The sequence below is a fragment of the Nanorana parkeri genome, unplaced genomic scaffold (assembly GCF_000935625.1).
Source record: "Nanorana parkeri isolate BGI_ZX_2015 unplaced genomic scaffold, ASM93562v1 scaffold210, whole genome shotgun sequence".
Classification (NCBI taxonomy): Eukaryota; Metazoa; Chordata; class Amphibia; order Anura; family Dicroglossidae; genus Nanorana; species Nanorana parkeri.
The window spans coordinates 1,569,917-1,590,967 of NW_017306478.1; the positions used below are offsets into that span (position 1 = coordinate 1,569,917).

The following is a 21,051-nucleotide window of genomic DNA, read 5'->3' on the forward strand; positions in this document are numbered from 1 at the left end:
CTGTACAGACGGGGTTAACAAACCCCTCACAGCCCCTCCTAACATTACGAAGCCAAGTAGAAATTTTCAACTGCAAAAAAGCATTTGTTTTTGGCTCATGTTATGTGAATGAGAAACATGTAACAAACAGAGACGTGCGGTCAGGGGAGGCAGGTGAGGTAGACCCTCACCTAGTATTATGGAGGATAAAGCTGTCGGCTTCATGTCTGAAGCTGACAGCTTTTTCTCCATTCAGATCGGCTTCTAGCAGGTTACACAGCAGGGAAATCCTCCCCGCTGTGTAATCTGTCATGGACGAAACGCTGCCTGTTACAGGCAGTGCTGCATCCAGCTTTTGACAGGTAGTTAGGATACACAGCAACGGCTTCAGCACTGCTTGTGTAACCTAACTTGGTGAGGCAAGAGCTGTCACAGCCTCTACTCTGTGTTAGAGGCGTGAGCTCTGTGGATGGCTTGGACCAATGGCACAGTGCCATTGGTCCAAGCTGTCCAATAAAAAAACAAAACTGTGAGGACATCGATCTCGATGCCTCACCAGTGACGAGCAAGTGAGGGACAGGGAGGCTCCTCCCTGTCTCCTCCCTTCCTCCTCTCCACACAGCTTGGTTACCAAGCTGGGGGTGGGGCCTCAGCGGGGCGGGGACAGAGCTTCGGTGGGCTGGGGGATGCCTTACCCAGCACAGAAGGCACGGCACAGCACGTCACTGGTACCAAATATAAAATAGGTGTTGACTGCACAAGTGGAAATATACTTTAATGGTTCTCTGCAGTAAACCTAGGGACATTGCAGCGGATGCCTGAAATTCTACTGCAGGTTCTGTGCAGACCTTTGGGAGAACAGAAACAATTCCTGGAGGTGTCTTGTACATGGAATACTGGTTTTGTAGCTTGCTGGTCTTTGGAATACTGTAAACAAGGAAGCGGAATTTGAAATAATATTACATTACCAAGTAAATTGGGAATTTTATTCCGAGTCCTGGGGAAGCCCTATATAAATATAATATGTCCAATCACCAAATGTGAAATGGAAAGGACGGATCCGTTTCTTAGTTTCATGTGTGGCTCCTTTAACTGATTCATTTATAGTTCCTCCTAAAATAGGTTACTGAATAAATTAGTTTAAAAATAGTCCGCACTTCCAGAAATGAGATCACTGAAATCTGCCAAAGACTAAACCCCAATCCATCACTGAATAAATAACTCTTATAGGAGGGAGCAAGACATCTGGAAGGAGGGGGTGGGGGGGTTGGATTATTCATTGGAGAAATGTCAAAAAATTCTTATAAAATTAGAATAAACTATAAATGATATAAACTATAAATTAAAAATACAAAATAGAATAAACCATAAATAATGCATTCTGCAAACATTAAATTCTTATAAAACTGGGCTAAATTATAAATAAAGTCTATAAACTATAACTTCTTATAATACTAAAACAAACTAACTATAAATAATAAATCCTATAAAGGATAAATTCGTATAAAACTAGAATAAACCATAAAAAATAAATTCTATAAACTATACATTAAAAAAAGAAAAATAGAATAAACTAGGGATGTCCTGATACCACTTTTTCAAGACCAAGTACAAGTACTTCCCCTCATGTACTTGCCGATACTAATTACCAATACTTTTTCTTAAAAGGGACAGGTGACATTTAAAAAAAAAACAATACAGACTAATGATTTTAGGTAGGGATGTCCCGATGCCGATGCTAGCATCGGTATCGGGACCGATGCAATGCATTTTCACAAGTACTTGTGAAAATGCCCCGATGCATAACGCCGATAGAAAAAAATTAGTTAAAAAATAATAAAATACAAAAAGTAAAAAATAATACCTAATTAAAAATGTAACTAAATAAAAAAACAAAAAAGGTGATAAAGTAAAAATATTAAGATAAATGAAAATAAATTTTTTTTACAAAGTAAAAAAAATTGCAAAAAATGAAAACCGCCCAGCTGCCCCCATCATCTGCATGCAAATAAATGCGCAGTGTTTTCAACTGCGATTGTATGCAACCGCTCGGGCAGGGCGGTATTGCGGCGGGAAACCACGCAATCTGCCTGGCACGACTGGGGTGCCATTAGAAATGAATGGCACTGGCATCGCAATCGGTGGTGGTGTGCAATCCATGACCGCCCATTCATCGTGCACAAAACCGAGTAGTTCAGATCGCACTGTTTCCCACCGCACAATTGCGCTTAAAAACATGAATAGGTTAAATGTTTTATTGTTCTAAAACAGTCTTAAATTAAAGTTCTTCATAATCATAAAGAAACGGGCCTAAAATCATTAGTCTATTGTTTTTTTTTTAAATGTCACCTGTCTCTTTAAGAAAAAGTATCGGTAATTGGTATCGGCAAGTACATGAGGGGAAGTACTTATACTTGGACTTGAAAAAGTGGTATCGGGACATCCCTAATTTTAGGCCAATTTCTTTATGATTATGAAGAACTTTAATTTAAGACTGTTTTAGAACAATAAAACATTTTTATTTTGCTTTCACACAGCTGTAGTGAAACTACAAATCCGATCATGCATCTGCCTCTGGATCATTTAACCTATTCATGTTAGCAGGGCAGAATTGTAATTATATTGCTGCAGTGTACTGGAAGTGTGTACTATGGATCACTTAACCTGGTACACACGTCCACACTGCAGTAATAGAGTTACAATTCTCCACTGGTGACGTGAATAGGTTAAATGATCCGTGGTACAACTACATGTTATGTACTATTATGTACTATGGATCATGATTTAACCCATTCATGTTAGCAGGGGAGAATTGTAAATCTATTGCCAGCAGTGTACTCTATATGTAGTACATATAGAGTACACACTCCCAATACACTGCAGGCAATAGATTTACAATTAACCTCGTGCTTCTTGACACTCCCACTTCTAGTCCCAGCACAGGCCACATCTCACTTACTGGTTGATGATGGCTGTCCGATCCCTGGTGCCTCACGAGGTGCCTGACGATGTGCCTCACACGTGCTGTCCTAGTCGGCGCTGGGCAGGAGAGCAGCGGAGCGTCAGCGTTGGTCCGGTGGGCGGCGCTCCAGGTGGGGGTCCTAATTTATGCAAAAGAAAAGGATTAACTCGTTAAAAGATAACGGGTTAGTAGTGGTCAATTTAAGGATCCGGACAAGCCAGTTGATTGTATGAGTGGGGGTCCTAATTTAGCTGGCCGGCAGACTGCACAGAGGACCCCAACACGCGCGGCACCTCTGGGCAGCCTGAAGCTACAAAAAAAAACCATAGCACAAGTATCGGCGCTATGTATCGGGGCATTTCACAAGTACTTGTGAAAATGCCCTGTATCGGTCCCGATACCGATGCTTGTATTGGTACATCCCTAGAATAAACCATCAATAATGCATTCTGTAAACATTAAATTCTTATAAAACTAGACTAAATTATAGTTCTATAAACTATAACTAGAATAAACTATAAACAATAAATTCTATAAAAGCATAAATTCCTATAAAACTAGAATAAACTTGTAAATAATAAATCCTAAAAACTATACATTTAAAAAAAAAATAGTATAAACCATAAATAATGCATTCTGTAAACATTAAATTCTTATAAAACTGGACTAAATTATAAATAAAATCTATAAAATATAACCTCTTATAAAACTAGAATAAACTACAAATAATACATTCTATAAACTATACATTTAAAAAAAAAAAATTAGAACAAATTATAAGTAATGCATTCTGTAAATTATACATTCTTATAAAACTGGATTAAATTATAAATAAATTCTTCAAACTATAAGTTCTTATAAAACTAGTGGTAAGTGGTAGTGGGGGTGGCTCGGTGATGGTGGGCATTTAAACCTGTGACGCTCTGTGTGGCCCCCCTAAACACAGGGGAAAGGACAGGACATGGACAGCGTTTGGCTAGAGTTTCACTTTAACTCTTCATCAGCCGTATCTGCTGCCACAGATATGTTCTCATGTATATGGATTTAAAACATAACTCCGGGATAAGTATATATTGTCCTCATACAAGAGTCATGCGTGTTGTTCTTGTATCTTGGTGAGCTTTGTGTATTTTCTTCCAGATCTGTGCAGTAATCCAATGTGAGACTTGGATCTTCACTGCTGCTCTCTCACCTTGTGCAGGGTGACTGCTCTTGTCTCCGCCCCCTCCTGTAATGAAGACCGCTCACTGCTGCTCTCTCCTTGTGCAGGGTGACTGATCTTGTCTCCACCCCCTCCTGTAGTTTTCTGCAGGCAGCCTGCAGTGGGCGGGGCCTCCTGGGTCTCTCCCACATCTCTGCTCCCGCACAGGCTATGTACAACATAGTAGTGGTGTCAATACAACTTATCTGCGTTTGCAAAGGCATTTGGTGCACACAAAGTGGATTTGAGAAATTATAAAAAATCAATCCTCTCTGGGTGATCTGTGTACATTGCACGGATTGTAACAAACTTTGTTGCAGATTTCTACCTGTTTCTGTTCTGAAAAAATAGCTGTTTGTTTCACCATTTCACCTTTCCAGACTGGTTCCTGAATGGGAGGGTCTGGGTTCCTTATATTCAGCTGGTGGACTTCCTGTGTTGTAATAAGGAAAGGTGCAGTGTCAGTATCCCTTTTGTAAAATGTACCCCTTATGAAGTATCTCACCAAAAATGAAATTCCTATTGCATGGGATGCCACAAATTGTATTGAGACTCTGTACAGGGATACAGATGGTTCTTCTTTCTTTAATAGCACTTAGATTGCCCAGGTGATGAAAACGAAGGCAGACCCTCCCACTGAGCAGTCACTTGACCAGCACTAGACAAGGCAATCGTCAGATTCTTGGGAACAGAGAAAGGCAACAAAGTTTTTCTAAATTCCCTGCGCCGTATCGGGTTCTCTAATACACTAATATGGGGGAAGAGTCCCGTTTTCTGTCTTTCTCATCACTCTTCTTACTTCCATTCTTCAGGCCGATGAATTTATTATAGAAGCTGTGACTCTAAAGCAAGTGAGGAGGGTGCGCATAGGGCATGATGGGAAAGGAGGAGGCTGCGGATGGTACCTTGACAAGGTCATAGTGAAAGAAGAAGGAAAACCCGATAATGAAGCCATAGAATTCCCCTGCGACAGGTATGACCCCTCATCAATAGAATGATTTCATGAAAGAAATGTGACTTCGTAGCTATATACATGACTTCCAATCATATTATTATTCTTGCTATGCCACAGCTTCATAGTTTATATTTTACATGCCAAGGAAGGGATTCTTCACTGGTTACCTGTATGCCACACAGTGCACCCTTTCTGAGTGACTACTGGGATCAAATCACATACAGGTTAAGTCACCTAGCGATTTATTGTATTGTGCTCTTTAAAGCTGAGCTGACTCTTAGGTCATGATACATCTCGTGCAAAGCAGCACTTAAAGAAGACTTACCCTGGACAAAATGAGCACTTAACCCTTGCAGTGTGGGCGGGAAGCTTATTAAGGGCTTATTTTGTCTAGAAGGCCCAAATAAAGCCTGATTTTTGAAGTTCTCCTTTAAGGCATCTTATGGCTGGACTCTGGACACAAAAAAGTTAATTTCAGTATATTCTTCAATAACCATAAAGAATATAAATCCACTTTGTGTGCACCAGTTGTCTTTGCAAACCCAGATATTACTGTGCAATTGCTTGCAGCTACATATACTTCCCTTGGGGAGGACCCGGCTGCACATGATTACACGCCAACCCGAACCTGCAGCTCCATGCAGGTCCTGGTGCTCTCACTTGCACCCACACTGTCTGCAGATTAGGAATCCAGATCACCCCATGTAGCAGAAAGGGAGGCGTAGGTCCCTTCTTTGGGTTATCTAGCTGTGTGTGTAGTTTGGTCTCCTGCTATCAGCCTCCCCCTAGCGCAGCACTGTCAGTTTTGGCACCAAGCAGCCATTCAAAATATGCTGTCCCGTGTTGAGTGTCAGCTTGAGGTGGGGTGGTATGGGACTTGGGCGGCGAGGAAGCTCCATCCATACGTGCATTGCTTACTGCTCCCTCACATGTTCTACAGAGGTGCGTGGTGTCACATTCTGGCTCCCGGAACACAAAACAGGGCATGCAAGGGAGATATGGATGGAGCTCGGTCATAGCACAGTAGCCTACACTGGACCCTAGGCTGACGATCCACTCCAGTTCTTGTAAGGTAGAAACACTGGGTGGATCTTAAAAACAATCCAAAAGTAAAAAGTGTGTGTGTGTGTATGTGTGTCAGTGTTTTTTGAGGGCCCATTCACACTAATACAGTGTGTTAACTGCACAATCCTGTGCGATTAACGCACTGTACCATGCAAAATCGCACCTACCACGCATTCTGGTGTGGGAGGTGTGTTGCATTGCCATTCATTTGAATGCCACCTCAAATGCACCTTCCACCCACAGTTTGCTCACCCGCACTGGAACGTGTAGTACCACAACGCTGTGCACTACAGTGCGGTGCGACTTGGGTTATGACTTGATGACCAAGAACAAATGTGGGTCCAGAGGTTACACAGGCTGAGAACCAATGATCTAGACCATTAAATGGAGTGTGATGCTTCAATTTACAAAACCCTAAGACAGTTGTCACAGGAACACGTGTCCCCATTGGATGATTACCATTTGTTGCGGTGACAACTGTAACATTTGGGATTTTCTGTTACTGTATGTCATAGTGACAATGACTACCAGGAACAATAGAAGAGTTTTGGCTGTACATACACTTTAATACTACAATCATCATAGAATATTGAATGTGACCAACTAGGACTAGCAGTGCCATTACCTGGATAAAAAGGGTCCTTCACACACCTCTTGTTAAGACCTAGATATAATAACAAAAATATATGGAAAAGTTCTACACAAACGTATTGCATTCTTCTAAATATTTACTCTCAGAAGAACCCAACCCTGAGCACAGTACGTGGCTCAAGACGCACCATGATCTCAGCTAATGACATGTACTCTCTGTATCATCTGTACAGGTGGTTTGATAGGAATGAAGATGATGGTCACATCATTCGAGAGTTGGTTCCAGCCGGGGACTCGCAGAATCTGAGAAGTGAGTTTTCTGCCCTTGTGAACTTAAGTTTGAACCTTTAAGGATATGAGAGCTGGAGTTTTGTACTTTATGAGCTATAAAACGGTGTGACCGTGCATCAGTGATGTTTATGGTCAAGGTGGATAGATTTGTCTATAGCCTTGGATCTCAACTGCTGGGTCGTGACTCAAAAGTGGGTCGCGACCCCATGTTCAGTGGGTCGCCACATGCCTTCCACTTTTCTAGGTGAGACACTCCTCAGCCTCCCCCTAGCGCAGCTCCATCAGTTCTCGGGCCGAGCAGCCATTCAAAATATGCTGCCAGGCCCTGTGTGTCAGCTGGAGGTGGGGTAGGCTGAAGCTCCATCCATACACGCATTGCTTACAGTTCCAACATGTGCCCTGTAGAGGTGCCTAGACTGGACTGATGTCACATTCTGGCTTCTGGCACCTCTACGCATCCGAATGTGTCCGCATCCCAATTTCGGTTTAAGAAATTTCAAATCCCGTCCGAATTTCGTTCAAAGACTAAACTGAATCAGACATGTGACTTTTCACTGGCCAATCAGATGTGTTTTTCGGTGGAATGCATCCGAATGGGTCTGAACACGAATTTTCGTAACGGCAACATGGGAGCCATCTGATTGGCTAGAAAAGTCACATGCTGTAACGAAAATTTGTGTTCAGTATATACATATAATACTAAAGCTGGCGCTCCTAGACCCAAATAGCTTTCGGGATCTGGATTTTCAAATGCAGTTCGGAAATGCGGATCCCGAATGCCATTCGGGTCTGGGAGCCTCAGCTTTAGTAATATATGTATATGGCTCCCAGACCCAAATGGCATTCAAGAGCTCCTGAATGCAATTCAGAAATTTGGATCGGGAATGCCAATCGGTTCTGGGAGATTCGGATCAGATTAATATCTGTGTATGGTTTTCTGTTTTACTTGCAACAAATATTCGTAAATTCGGATGTGCCCGAATGTCCAAATTTCGAAAGATTTGCACGAATTTTGTTTCAGAACAAAACGAATTGCACATGTATAATGGCTAACTTCTGATTGGCTCTACCTAACTTTACTTTGGTGCTTCTAACTTGTTTGCTTTTCATGCCGTTTGTCCGTCTCTTACAGGTATCAGTTATCACTTCCAGATTAAGACAGGAGACGTTAGCGGCGCCAGCTCCGACTCCCGGGTGTTTGTCAAGCTGTACGGCGAGAAGGGAGACACCAACAAACAGTTCCTGCTCGTTTCTGACAATGACCTGGATGATAACTTTGAAAGAGGACGAGTGGACAACTTCACCATTAACACCATAGACATTGGGAAGGTATGCTGCCATGTTGGAAAATCAAATAAGCTAGTGGGATAAAGTCAATAAGAGGCAGAGAAAACATCACTCAGGACTGCTCATGCAAGAATGGCATTCAATGTTTCATGTGTTTTCATGGTAAAAAGCTGGAAAACACAACAGGGAGGGCAGCATTTGGCAGACTTTAGGTGACCTTTGACCCCAGACTCTCCTGAATTGTCTCTAAATGAACCCCCTAGATCTTTTGGATAAACTTGAGCTATAAGTAGGGGGACAGAGCAAATAAATGCACACTTTTTACTGTTGGTTCATTTTATACATCTGTTGTCTTCTGTTGTACCATGTGTCAGATCTGATCTTATGCAATTAAAGCCACCCTGTCACCAGGGCCGGATTTACTCTCTCTGCTGCCCCAAGGCCAGGTTCCTCAATGCGCCCCTCTACCCGCCAAAAAGGACCACCCATGGAGAATGGCAGACCTGCAGGCTGCATACAAAACAAGCAACGGCCCCCCCGATGTACATTTAGCTCTGCTTGCCCAAAGCCGGGCTAAATGTAGAAAACTACCCACCCGACACTGCATGTCCCTAGCATCGGGAGATGGGAATTCCACACCCCTGTTGCCCCTCTACTCCCTGCTGCCCCAAGGCCGGGCCTTGGTTGGCTTTGTGTGAAATCCGGCCCTGCCTGTCACTATACTACAGTTTCAAGCCAAGCCGTACCAGTAAAAGAAGAGAGAAAGGCTTACCTGTCCTGCCGCCTGCTCCCCCATACATCTCTCTGTTCCTGAGAAATTGCCTCCCTGAAGCCTTCTTGGAAACCGACACTTCCAGATGCATCGATCTCCTGGGTCCCATGCAGCTCTCATTGGTTCCTCCCACCAAACTCCATGTCGCCACTGTCTCCAGTAGTGATGTCAAAGTCAGCAGGAGGGACTATAAAGAGCTGTGGGGGACCATGATGATCAACAATCTCAGAAGTGTTGATTTCCCAGCAGACTTTGAGGTATGATTTCTCAGGAATGGAGTGGCATTTGGTGGCAGGAGGGGTAAGTATTGTGTTTGAATATTTTGATGAAATATAAGTGCACAGTTTTATTGTTAATAAATTAGACACGCAGGATTGGTAAAGCAACATCAGTGCCAATTTATATATATTTATTTTTTGGCTTTATTAGTGTCCTCATAGTAAATGTATGATTGTCTCCGGAAAGGTCTGATAGCCCTCAATCTTTCATTTCCACTTCAGATCAACAAGCTCCTTATTGGCCACGATAACGTGGGAATTCGAGCTGGCTGGTTTTTGGGCAACGTTGTGGTGCAGGTCCCGGCACACGGCAAACAATATATGTTCCCGGTCAACCGCTGGCTCTGCAAGGATGAGTGCGATGGCAAAGTGGAGGTGGAGGTCTATGCCAGTGAAGTCATCGACATTGAAAAACGTAAGCCGATACCAATGAAAAGCTGTGTGCAAATAGACTTCAAGTGTTTGTAAACCCCAATGCTATCTCTCGGTATACACCACACGCACCGTATCCATAAAACGCATGCATAGAAAATGCAGAAATACATATTTTTAATGTTAGTTTTTCAAGTCACATGATTGCAATCCTTCTCCTCCATACGGCACGGCCTAAGTAGGTGAGTGGGACAAAGCCGTAGCATGTAATGTGCTCCTATCAGATAATTCAATGCAATTCAATGCAATGAAATGCAGCTTTGCTCTTTCCCCCGTTGTCAAACACACAGTTAGAACCACCATATCAGACCTTCCTCAGGATATTGTGGGGCTGAGAGAGAAGGGACAGACCAGTCCCTGTGGTTTTATTATATGGAAATAACTGGAGCATGCATGCCGTGGTGGCCACCTAAAACAATGAATTGTAAGTAACTGGCAGGATCAACAGTTATTTTAAGATTGATATATATATCTATATCTATATCATAAAATAACTGTATATCTATAATAACTGTAATAACTATATATATATTCACTTTTCATAGGAAGCCTTTGGGCAGATATGTTTTTTGGGGGGTTTACATACACTAAGGGCTATATTCATGAAAAAAAAAAAAAAATTGCTGGAAGAATCTATCAGCAAGTCGTGAATAATAACCTTGGGAATATTTTTATATGTGCAAAGTCTTCTTTTCTAATAATAAGGTTGTTGGTTTGCCTGCCAAACCAGCTGCTGACAAGTCTGAAGAACTCCCATCACAACTCCACTTTCAAGCTGTAAGGATTGTAGTCCACATACATAATTTTTCTCATTGAGCCCTGATGAAGGAGGTGTATTATGGACCGCCGAAACACATTGGCTACTCTACTTAAAGGAGAACTATGGGGTTAAGGCTTTTCCCCATAGTTCTCCTTAGGGTAATGGGAGGACACAAACTAGTGTCCTCCCGTCACCCTAATCTCAGTATACCACGAGCTACAGCTCGCGGTATACTGAGACGCCGCAGCTTCAGCGGATCCCGACAATTATCTGGATCCGCCCAGCTGCGTGAGTGACAGCTGGCTCTGCCTATCTAGAGGCAGAGCCAGCTGTACCCACCGCCTCCCCCATCCATTCCGCCAGTCAGCGCTGGAGGATCGGAGCGGGGAGGGGGAATCCAGCCCCTCCCCTGTCACAGCAGAGAGCCGTGACGGGATCAAGAAGTGAGCGAACGCCGGTATATGTTTGCTCACTTCCCGATCTACTGAGCCGACCTGTGACAGTCTCATTGTCACAGGTCGGCTAGAACTATGAGGTGAGTGAAAAGCACTCACCTCATAGTTCTCCTTTAATTGACCCCTAACTCTAATGGCGTGGTGCTTCAATTCCTACAAATACTGTATTCACTGTTGAGTCATGGATACCGTGGAGATCCTTTGGATTGCAAAAGTTGCCTACCTGTTAGCCACAGCACCCATATTCACATCGCTTAGAGAGAATAACCACACAAGTCCAGTGCTTTCTTTCTACTACTTCCAAAGCATAGAAGCATATAATTGGCCAGTACAGAACAGTTTCAATAAGGCATAATAGGCCTAACCATTGTATGCCTAACTTTTATTTTTAGTATGGTCAAGGTAGAGAAAGGGGGGGGGGGGGGTGAGAGGAAAGGAAGTGCAGCTGCCCCCCGGTGCATAGTTTCTAAATGGGGCAGTGTGGACAGTTGCAACATCCCCTCTTTCTTGCCAGGACTGCAGAGTAGCAATGCGCACCCTGTGCTGAGCAGGCGCTGCATAATTAGATATCATGTGTAGATATTGTAGATCAATGTCTCCTTTAAAACACTGCCATCAATACATGTGAAGAATGTTACCAGCACACCTGTAGCTTGTGTAAAAAATCCATCGCAAGATGCCACTTTAGAAAAAGCAGCGTTTCGGGGCCTTGCAGGGTCCCTTTCATCAGGCTTGACAAGATATGGCATGATTTGGCCTTGGCATCCTGGCTTCAATGACCTCTGTTCAGTATTAATAGGTCCGTGTTCCAAATGTAGTTGTACCGCTAAGATCCTCTTTTTATTTCCATACAGTGATTAATTATGAAGTCACCATCACCACGGGGAATGTGCGCGGCGCTGGCACCAATGCCAATGTTTTTATGCAGCTTTACGGTGACCACGGGAAGACGGAGGAGACCTTCTTACGTAGCCGATCAAATGACTTTGAGAGAGGAGCGGTGGATATATTTAAGGTTTGTTGTTTGCTGTTTCGAAAGCTTAATTTTTACATGCGGACAGCTCAAAGATTTTGGAGGTGCTGCAGAATATCAACAGCTAAATGGCGCCAATTATTCTACCTGTCACCATTGATGACGTCTTGTCAAAGATAGTGATTTTATTTGTTAACTTTCACATTGTAGTCTAAGAAGTGGCATAATTATATTCACACCGACCTTAATAGGTGAGAACTTGAGATAAGTGCTTGCTAATCACGTGAAAATGTGTTTAAAGCTCAACTTCGGGCACTTTTTTTTTAATAGTGCTCCAGGAGTTGTAACATAAAAAAGAAGTGCTGGCTACAATGCTGACTCCTCGCTTGCAGAAATTCCTTTAACCCACTAGGTGTCATAGTGTCATACACCCAAGAAGACAGAGGACATTCTGTGAGTGCAGGGTGCCATGCAAATAAGATGCGTCCTGCTGCACTCCTTACCGGTATAAATAAACCTGAAGCCAGGTGGGTGCTCGTAATGACTACAGATGGCACCGTGCAGTATAACAATGTTCCAAGAATGTCACCAGCACACCGGAGATAGCCCAAATAAATCCATTTAATGACACGACATTGTCATTAAGGTGCGAGGACGATTGTAATTTTTGAGCCTGATGAAGATGACCCTGTGTGGCCCCGAAAACACTTGCACCTTAATGACAATGTCGTGTCATTAAATGGATTTATTTTCACTCTATCTCCGGTGTGCTGGTGACATTCTTTGAACAATGCAAGGTGCCATGGACCCACCACCCGGAGTTGGTGCCAACACGGCTCCCTGCACTAATGCAGAGAACAGCACTGACAGCTCATCACATTATCACCACTCTCTGCATTGTTGAGGACCTCCCAGCTTCAGAAAAGTGTAGACATACTTGAGTCTCCTGCGGCCCACACAGCCAAACTTGGCTCCAGTCGTGAGAAATCGTCCCCTGAAGTCTGTAGCCAAATCAACAACTCCGGAAGTATCGATCTCTGTTTTCCCCCCGGCTTTCGGTGGTTTCTCCTGCTCTCCTCCATGTCACCACTGTCTCCTGTAATGACATGGAGGTTGGTGGGAGGAACCAATGAGAGCTGAGAGGAGGAGCCAGGAGATTGACACTCATGGAAGTGTCAGTTGCCCTACAGTCTTCATATGAAGATTTCCCTGGATTGGAGCAGCCTTGAACAGCACGGGCAGCAAGAGAGGTAAGTATATACTGCAGGGTGTAGCCAAACTTCAGTCCTCCAGCCTGTTAAGAAACCAAGTCCCATAAGGCATTGCAAGACTCTGACAGCCACAGGCATGACTTCCAGGGGCAGAGGCAAGATGGAACTTAGATTTGAAGTTTGGTTACCCCTAATCTACTGTCTCCTTTCACAGGTATAACTTGCTTTGGATGTTTATTGTAGCGACAGGGTTGCTTTTAATATAGAGATTACTAGAAAGGAGCGAGGACCCAAGCTGAAATCACTCGTCTTCTCTTCTTAACAATAGAGGTCAGATATTGGCTGTATTTGCATTGAATGGGTCGTCTGACTCAGAGCCTCACATTGGGACAAGAAGCAGTAAAGCACAACCATTGTGTAGCACAGCAATACCTGCATATGTAACTAGCAAATGTGGATGCCCCGATGTACATGTATAATTAGAATCTATTCACTGAAAAGTGTTGTCCTTATATATTAAAACACATTAAAAAGCTTTTTTACATCAAGATTATATTGTACATGTGTAGCTAAAAAACGCTTTGAAAAGATAGAACATTACCTTTTAAAAAGTCCCAACATTTTACAGTTATGACTGGAACAGGAGTTGAGGGATGATCTTGTTTAATTTAATACTACACATATCTCCTTAAGTTTAATTCTCTTTCTGATGCTGTAGATCGAAGCACATGAGGTCGGCAAGATCCTCAAGCTCAGGATCGGTCACGACGGTAAAGGGTTTGGAGACGGCTGGTATTTAGAATCGGTTGAGGTCCGGAGGGTTGAGGAAAAGATGATGCCCGTTCCACAAGCCCCCGATAAGAAGAAGAAGACAAACAAGAAGAAGAAGTCCGCCGAGGAGGAGATGCAGCCGCAGGAAGCGGTGTCCTCCTACAAGTTCGAGTGTAAGCGGTGGCTGGCTCGCGGGGAAGGAGATGGAGAGCTGGTGGTGGAACTTATACCTCAAAGCGCAACCGAACTGGAAGGTAGGTTACAGATATTACAGATTGATACAGTCACTGTATTGGCAAGATTATAGACCAGAGGTCAGGGTTCCACCCTGACTTAACTGGTTTACAGCATTCTGTGTTGGCTGCCATTCCACCCACCTGTGATTCCTCCTTTGTCTGAGCAGACTAACGTTGCTCACTACTCCCAGGCTCCCTCTTATGGCCAAACAGGGAGCATCATCTGAGAGAAGATATGGGAGTTTCCTGTCTCTGAGTGATGATGTCACCCCACTCACTATATAAACCGCTCAGTCCAGTCTGACCTTGCCCTTGTGTGGTTTTACCTACTAGTGCAGGGGTAGCCAAACTCCGGCCCTCCAGCTGTGGTGAAACTACAGATCCCATGATACATCTCTCTCTGGGAGTCATGTCTGTGCCTTTGAGAATCTTGCAATGCCTCATGGGATTTGTAGTCCCTTCACAGCTGGAGGGCCGGAGTTTGGCTACCCCTGTACTAGTGCATTCCTGCTGCTCTGAGTATTCTGATTCCGTGTATGACCCGATCTTGGCTGACGTTCTCCTTTGGTTCCTGCTCCTGGCTTGTTCCTGACCACGCTGATCTCCATGTTCCTGACCTGGCTTGTACGACTACCCACTCCGGCTCCTGACCTTGGCTTGTTCCATCATTGAGAAGTGAGCGAGCGTCGGTATGTGTTCGCTCACTTCCCGATCTACTGTGCCAACCTGCGACAGTTTCATTGTCACAGGTCGGCTCAGATTATGAGGCTGAGTGATAATCACTCATCTCATAATTCTCCTTTAAGTATTTTTAGCTAGCACCTTATGCTTGTCTGGTTTTCAATGTGCTCTGACAGAACCTAAGACAACTGCGCCATGGTGAACATGCAAAACCATTTTCATTGGTACCCAGAAGATCGATAGTCGCATGTCTACAAAATTAATTGATATTTCTTAATCAAACATATTATTGTTATTATTATAATTACAGGATTTATATAGCAGCAACAGTATATGTGCAGCACTTTACAAAATAAAGGGAGACAGTACAATCACTATACAATGCAAGACAAGAGGGTAAAAATAGGAGGGCCCTGATCATGAGAGCTTACAATCTATAAGGGTAGTGAAAGTGATACAAAAAGTAGTAACTGATAATAAGAGCGCTCACACTGCCTGCATGCTTGCTGGTTGCCTCTGCAGACTGACTAGTTATAACAGTCTCATGTTTCAGAGGGGGAGAATGTCCCTATTCTTATTCAAAAAGCAACAATGGCGCCCACTCAGTTCAGTTTAAAACTAGCAAAAAAGGAGAAAATTGCACATGGGCCGGGCAAAATAGTAAACAATACAAAGAGGGGCCCCTGCACACTTTCAAGCTAGCCAGCTGTGCATTATTAGCACAGGAGCTGTAAGAAAGAGACCTCAGAGAGCATGGAAGTTGTATAGATCTGGCCATCTGCTGGCTTCTAGTGTTGAGCTGGGGCTTGGTGTGACCCATTCCCTGCCACTTGTGACATGTGGCTGTGGGATACCACAATGTCACAAGTGATTGGGCCGGTAAGGGAGTATGTCTGTCACAATTTTGAGCAGGCTTGGTAAAACACACTGGGTTTGCACCAAGCCCCAGCTCATACCTGCTGACTACATGTGATCAACATGAAAGAAAGTAAACTATTCTTAAAAATATATAGAACATTCTTAATATAAAAGAATACAATTCTTAATATAAAATAAATTCTTAATATATAAGAAAAAAACATATATTGCCCATTCACACCTATGTCATGTTGTAACTCTGTAAAAAGAGCTTTATATCATGCATTATCTCAAAGCACTGCAGCGTGTTTACCGTGGTGCATTGTGGTTCCATTTTTTAATGGCACTCCAATGTGCTAATACACTCACAGCCATACGCTGTGGTGTGTCTGTTAATTATAACGTCCATTTTTGCTGGTCTATGGAGCGTTGGCAGCCTTTTCAAAATGAATGGGCTGTCTTGAAGCAGCACAATTTATCGTGTGACACAATGTAAGTGAACACCCGTGTGGTAATACATTGCATTGGTGATGGGTACATGAGCCCTTAAAGTGGACCTTTACACTCAAAAATCAAATTCTACCCATGCATCCCTCTATGTATGATGATTAATAATAACATAAACATGTCAGGTGATTGTGAAATACTTACACTTGCAGAGCATTCACTTCCTGCTTTGAAAGGCAAAGTTACCTCAGTTTGCCAAAGCAATGTACACTGGGATTGCCTTGTCATCAGCAGAGCATTGCTGGGAAATCTCATCTGTAATCTCAGAAGATCTCAGTGAAAGTAATTTTCCGCCCCTGAAATGATGTGCATGGTCACATGTCCTGGTCACATGTCTAGTCACATGTGCCAGAAATCCAGGAAGTAATAGGAGAGCTAGTAATCTGCCCTTAGTAAACATGGCCGCCATCAGAAGACTGGGGAAGAAAAGAGAAATTAGGTATACAAAGAATAAAAAGCCGGCAATTATCTGGAACAGGGGTGCCCATTAGGTAGATCGTGATCTACCAGTAGCTCTCAAAGCTGGTAGATCAGGAAGGGTGTGAATAGCGGCCCCTTTATTCCATGTTGGTATATTTATTTACCTGTGCACACATGATTACCTATTAGCCTGAGTCTGCTGAGCCGAGCTCCCTGTCACCTTTCTGGTAGATACTGGTGGTTGAAGTGCTATGTATTACATCAAAGAATATTAGTTTACACAGCATGTTGCACTGCACTGTTTGCAAAATACAGCAAGGTGAGCCAGGAAAGAGAGAGAGGAGAGACAGCCAGGGGAGAGAGAGCGAGGAAAGACAGCCAAGAGAGAGAGGAGAGGCAGCCAGGAGGATGAGCAAGGAGAGACAGCCAAGAGAGAGATGAGAGACAGCCAGGAGAATGAGCAAGGAGAGACAGTCAGGAGGATGAGCAAGGAGAGACAGCCCAGAGAGAGAGCGAGGGAGGTTTTTTTTCGTTGGTAGATCTCATGTAGCTCATCATTTGAAAAGTAGATGTTAACACAAATATTTGTGGGCACCCCTGATCTAGAAGTATGTGTGTGTAGTTTGTCATTACTAAACATTTCTAAAGGTGTGTTTGTATGTTTTTTTAAAATATATGGGTAAAGGTCCGCTCTAAGGAAGCCTGTGCTGAGAAAGTATAGAGGCTGACATTGTTGTCCGCTGACTTCCCTTTGACTTGGCTGGTTCCCGGCTAGTAACTTAGAAAGCTTTGAAGACACACAAACAGGCAACTAGTGTTTTTAGAAGCAATTAGGCACTGGCTTCCTCCATGCTTTTCCTCAGTGCAGATTTTCTTTAAGCAACTAAAGTCCGGGGGCAATATAAAATAAGTTATAGACTTAAAAACTATGGTGTGTTATGGTCTGTCTTCCCCTTGGGCTAATATTAAATTTGATCTTTTCCAGAGAACACCTATGAAGTTCACGTATTCACTGGCACTGTCTGGGGATCTGGCACCGATGCCAATGTGTATATTACCATTTACGGAGAGATTGGAGACACCGGCGAACGCCAGCTGAAAAAGTCCAACCACCTGAACAAGTTTGAGAAAGCACAGGTATTGTCTATGTGTGAAGTGACACGATTTAAAGGTGAACTGTAGAAACCTCTTCCCCTGCAATGGCGGTAGTAGCTGGTCCTCAATACTGCAGAGAGTGGCACCAGGTGATGATGTCAGCACCGCTCTCAGCAGTATTGTAAGGTAAGCCTAGGCTGTTGTAGTCATGCACCCCAAAAGTGTGTGTCCATCATATCTTTGCTGACAGGGGATGGGTCCAAAAACGTTTGCTGTCATTCAGCCTGGAAGAGAAGCAACGCTGGACCTTGGAGCGGTGAATTTGCAGGGGTCGGCACTGGAGAAAAGGTGAGTATTTCAGCGGAAGTGGCTTTTTAAAACATTTCTTTCCAGGGCTGGGCCACCTTTAAAAAAAAAAAAGAACTGCAGTTCTGCTTTAATATATTTATAAAGATTTGTAGGCATGAGCAAATCAGGTCTGGCAAGTCAAGGTCCCATAATGGATGTCATCCTACACCCATATCTCGCTGACTAATGAGGGTGGAAATGCGGGGGATTTACTGTCAATCATAAGATCTATCTCACCTTTTGTCAGTCTGTCCTTTTCTGTTAGAGAGGCCAGCTCTATTTTAGATGCTTTTAGATGTCTTATTAGTGTGTATGTATTCATACTTTTGGAATATTGAAATGTGTTACTTTGAATGTGTATTTTGTTATAATTGTGAGTAGATACCAAACATATCCTAATTGGGATGAGATGTTATTGGTGGAAAACTTTGAAAGATTTGCCAATTTAGCTGTACATCCATCCTCATCATCAGAGATGTGGGAGGTTTTGGTTGAAAAAATAAATAAATAAATATATATATTGTGAGGATTCGCTCCAAACGGTAGCACATTAAGGACACCGCCACTCGCTTTTCACTTTAAGGGCTTCTTTGCCCACTTTTATTAATTCACAACTAAAGAGAAAAGTCCATACAGGTGTTCCCTCGCAGGAGTTTTCAAACACAAAGTACCGTTTTCTGTCAAACAAACATTTTCTCACCGACTTCAGGTAGGTCCTTTAACAAAAACGTCCACTGGCCACACAGGCTGTACTCAAAGGGCTTGCCACACAGGCTTGTCGTTTCACCACACAGGCTTGTCGTTTCGCCACACAGGAGGACTGCCACACAGGCTGCTCTTTGCCACACAGGCGATCTGCGCCCCAGTCCACCAGAAACACAGTCTGGTTCTAGGGTGGGGCACCTTTCTTATCCTGGGCACACACCTTACAACCATCGCAAGACTTTTGTCTTGCGATGGTTGTAAGGTACTTAAAAAAACGTACGGTCTGCCTATCTTGGACAGGCAGATCGTACTTGCGATGGTTGCGCACACCGGCCCGTCCGGCTTTTATCGTACGAACATGCTACACACCCGCCGAACATCGTACGATGCTCGGCGGGTTTTCAAACATGTTCGTAAGTTAAAAGTCGTGCGACCTTACAGTAGTAGAGCCTTCCACACACCTTCCGATAATCGTACGATCGAGGGATTTCCCGCGATTATCGTACGATTATCGCAAGGTGTGTGGGGACCTTTAGGAGGCTGGGAGTTCTTGTAGAGGCCCTAACAAGCCAGCTAGCTTCAGCTGGGCTTGTTACCTCCAAGCCTCCAGCCCTCTCAGCACTTCCCCCTAGAGGACAACCTTTTGTATAACACCTGAACCTGGCATATACATCTCTGCCCTCCTGGCTAGACCCAGACGTTTATATCACCCTGCTGCCACAATATATACATATATAAAACTTTTTTGAGGACCCTTTCTCTATGCTAATAGTAGTTTCCTCCATTGTTTCTGTTACTGGTCATTTAACACAGAGGTGCCGACTCTGATTTCCATTGATAGTCCCAGTTTAAAAAAGGTTTTCTCCTGGAAGTATCCCTGATCTTGAACGGTCATCATTTTTTAATCCTAATCAGATTATTAGACTCAATTCATGCAGCCCATCTCTATTATCTTGGCTTTTGCAGGTAAAATTGTGTTCAAATAGCATTTAAAATGGATTTTCTGTCTGGTCCATTGAGGGAGACAGCAAGTCTTTCACCCCTCAGGCTATCCTGCCACCTACGCGAGGATTAGACTCTGGCAAACAAAAAAGGACACCTAGGCGAGGAAGGGGGAAAAGGGAGCAAGTAGCAATAGGTACTTGCTACCCCTCCTCCCAAAAAAACAAATTTATGATATTGGAAACAGGGGTATTACAAGGAGGGGAAGTAGAATTCAGGGGGGAAGTTGTGCTTTAAAGTAATCGAGGAATGAGATGTCATTTAATTTGGTTACTGCTGCAATGAAACAGTAATATAGCATGATGTGCGTTAACTGGGTGCAATAACGATTCAAGTTGCTTAAAAAAACAATTATTAGACCTTTTGCAGCATTTTTGTTTTTCTCATGTTCTAATGTTTTAAAACTGTTCTTTAATGTATTTTATTATCTTTATCAAATATTTGACAGGAGGATATTTTCACCATAAGTGCTGTTGATATGGGAGAGCTCAAAAAGCTGAGGATCCGCCACGATAACAAAGGAGGAAATGCAGCGTGGTTCCTGGACCGGGTGGATATTGTGGATATGAAAGATGATACCAAGTAAGAGTAATACATTAACAACCTCTATGCTGAAAACGATGAGCCTGAGGTTGATCCAATGGCTGGTCAATCACACCCCCCTTCCCCAAGGGCTGCATTGATCAATCCTCATTGATTAGCACAGGCTTTACTCAAGGGCACATAAAGTACAATAGTTCTCTATGTGCCGTGTTCACACCATACATATACATGTGCGTGTTTGGTGAAAATGGTATGAATGAGCCCTATAGGTGCCCACACATTTACTAATATGACCAATGCAACTAAACAAATTGAATTTGACTCTGACCTGATGATAATTCAGATTGATTAAGCCCCCGTTCACTCATGAGCCTTTTGTTTAGCATGAAGAATCCCATTATTCTTAATGGTGCCCCGTTATACCTGTTGCTTGTAGCTTGAAACTCCAAAAAGTGCACAAGCTTTTTTGGGGGGACAGAATTGTGCATTTTTGGCTACATGGACTTCAATGTAAGTGTCAAAAAAGACATTATGCGCATTTTTTTCACACAATTTTGCATAATATGTTCATTCATTTTCCCAACTCATTCTGTTCTTTATCAACCTACTTATTAAAAAACATACAGAAGAGAAAATACACTAAGTAAGCTGGTTGGATGACCAGTGAAACGTC

General features: G+C 43.3%; 1 protein-coding gene across 1 annotated transcript in view; it reads left to right on the plus strand.

The window, feature by feature from the left end:
• Positions 1 to 21,051, plus strand: part of LOXHD1 (lipoxygenase homology domains 1) — a 168,748-nt gene that overhangs the window by 88,120 nt on the left and 59,577 nt on the right. Inside the window, exons 19-26 of the mRNA XM_018555718.1 lie at positions 4,955 to 5,115; positions 6,987 to 7,063; positions 8,177 to 8,373; positions 9,604 to 9,796; positions 11,883 to 12,043; positions 13,931 to 14,237; positions 17,671 to 17,822; positions 20,284 to 20,417. Coding sequence (XP_018411220.1) covers positions 4,955 to 5,115; positions 6,987 to 7,063; positions 8,177 to 8,373; positions 9,604 to 9,796; positions 11,883 to 12,043; positions 13,931 to 14,237; positions 17,671 to 17,822; positions 20,284 to 20,417 — 1,382 coding nt within the window. The remainder of the gene's footprint in view (positions 1 to 4,954; positions 5,116 to 6,986; positions 7,064 to 8,176; positions 8,374 to 9,603; positions 9,797 to 11,882; positions 12,044 to 13,930; positions 14,238 to 17,670; positions 17,823 to 20,283; positions 20,418 to 21,051) is intronic.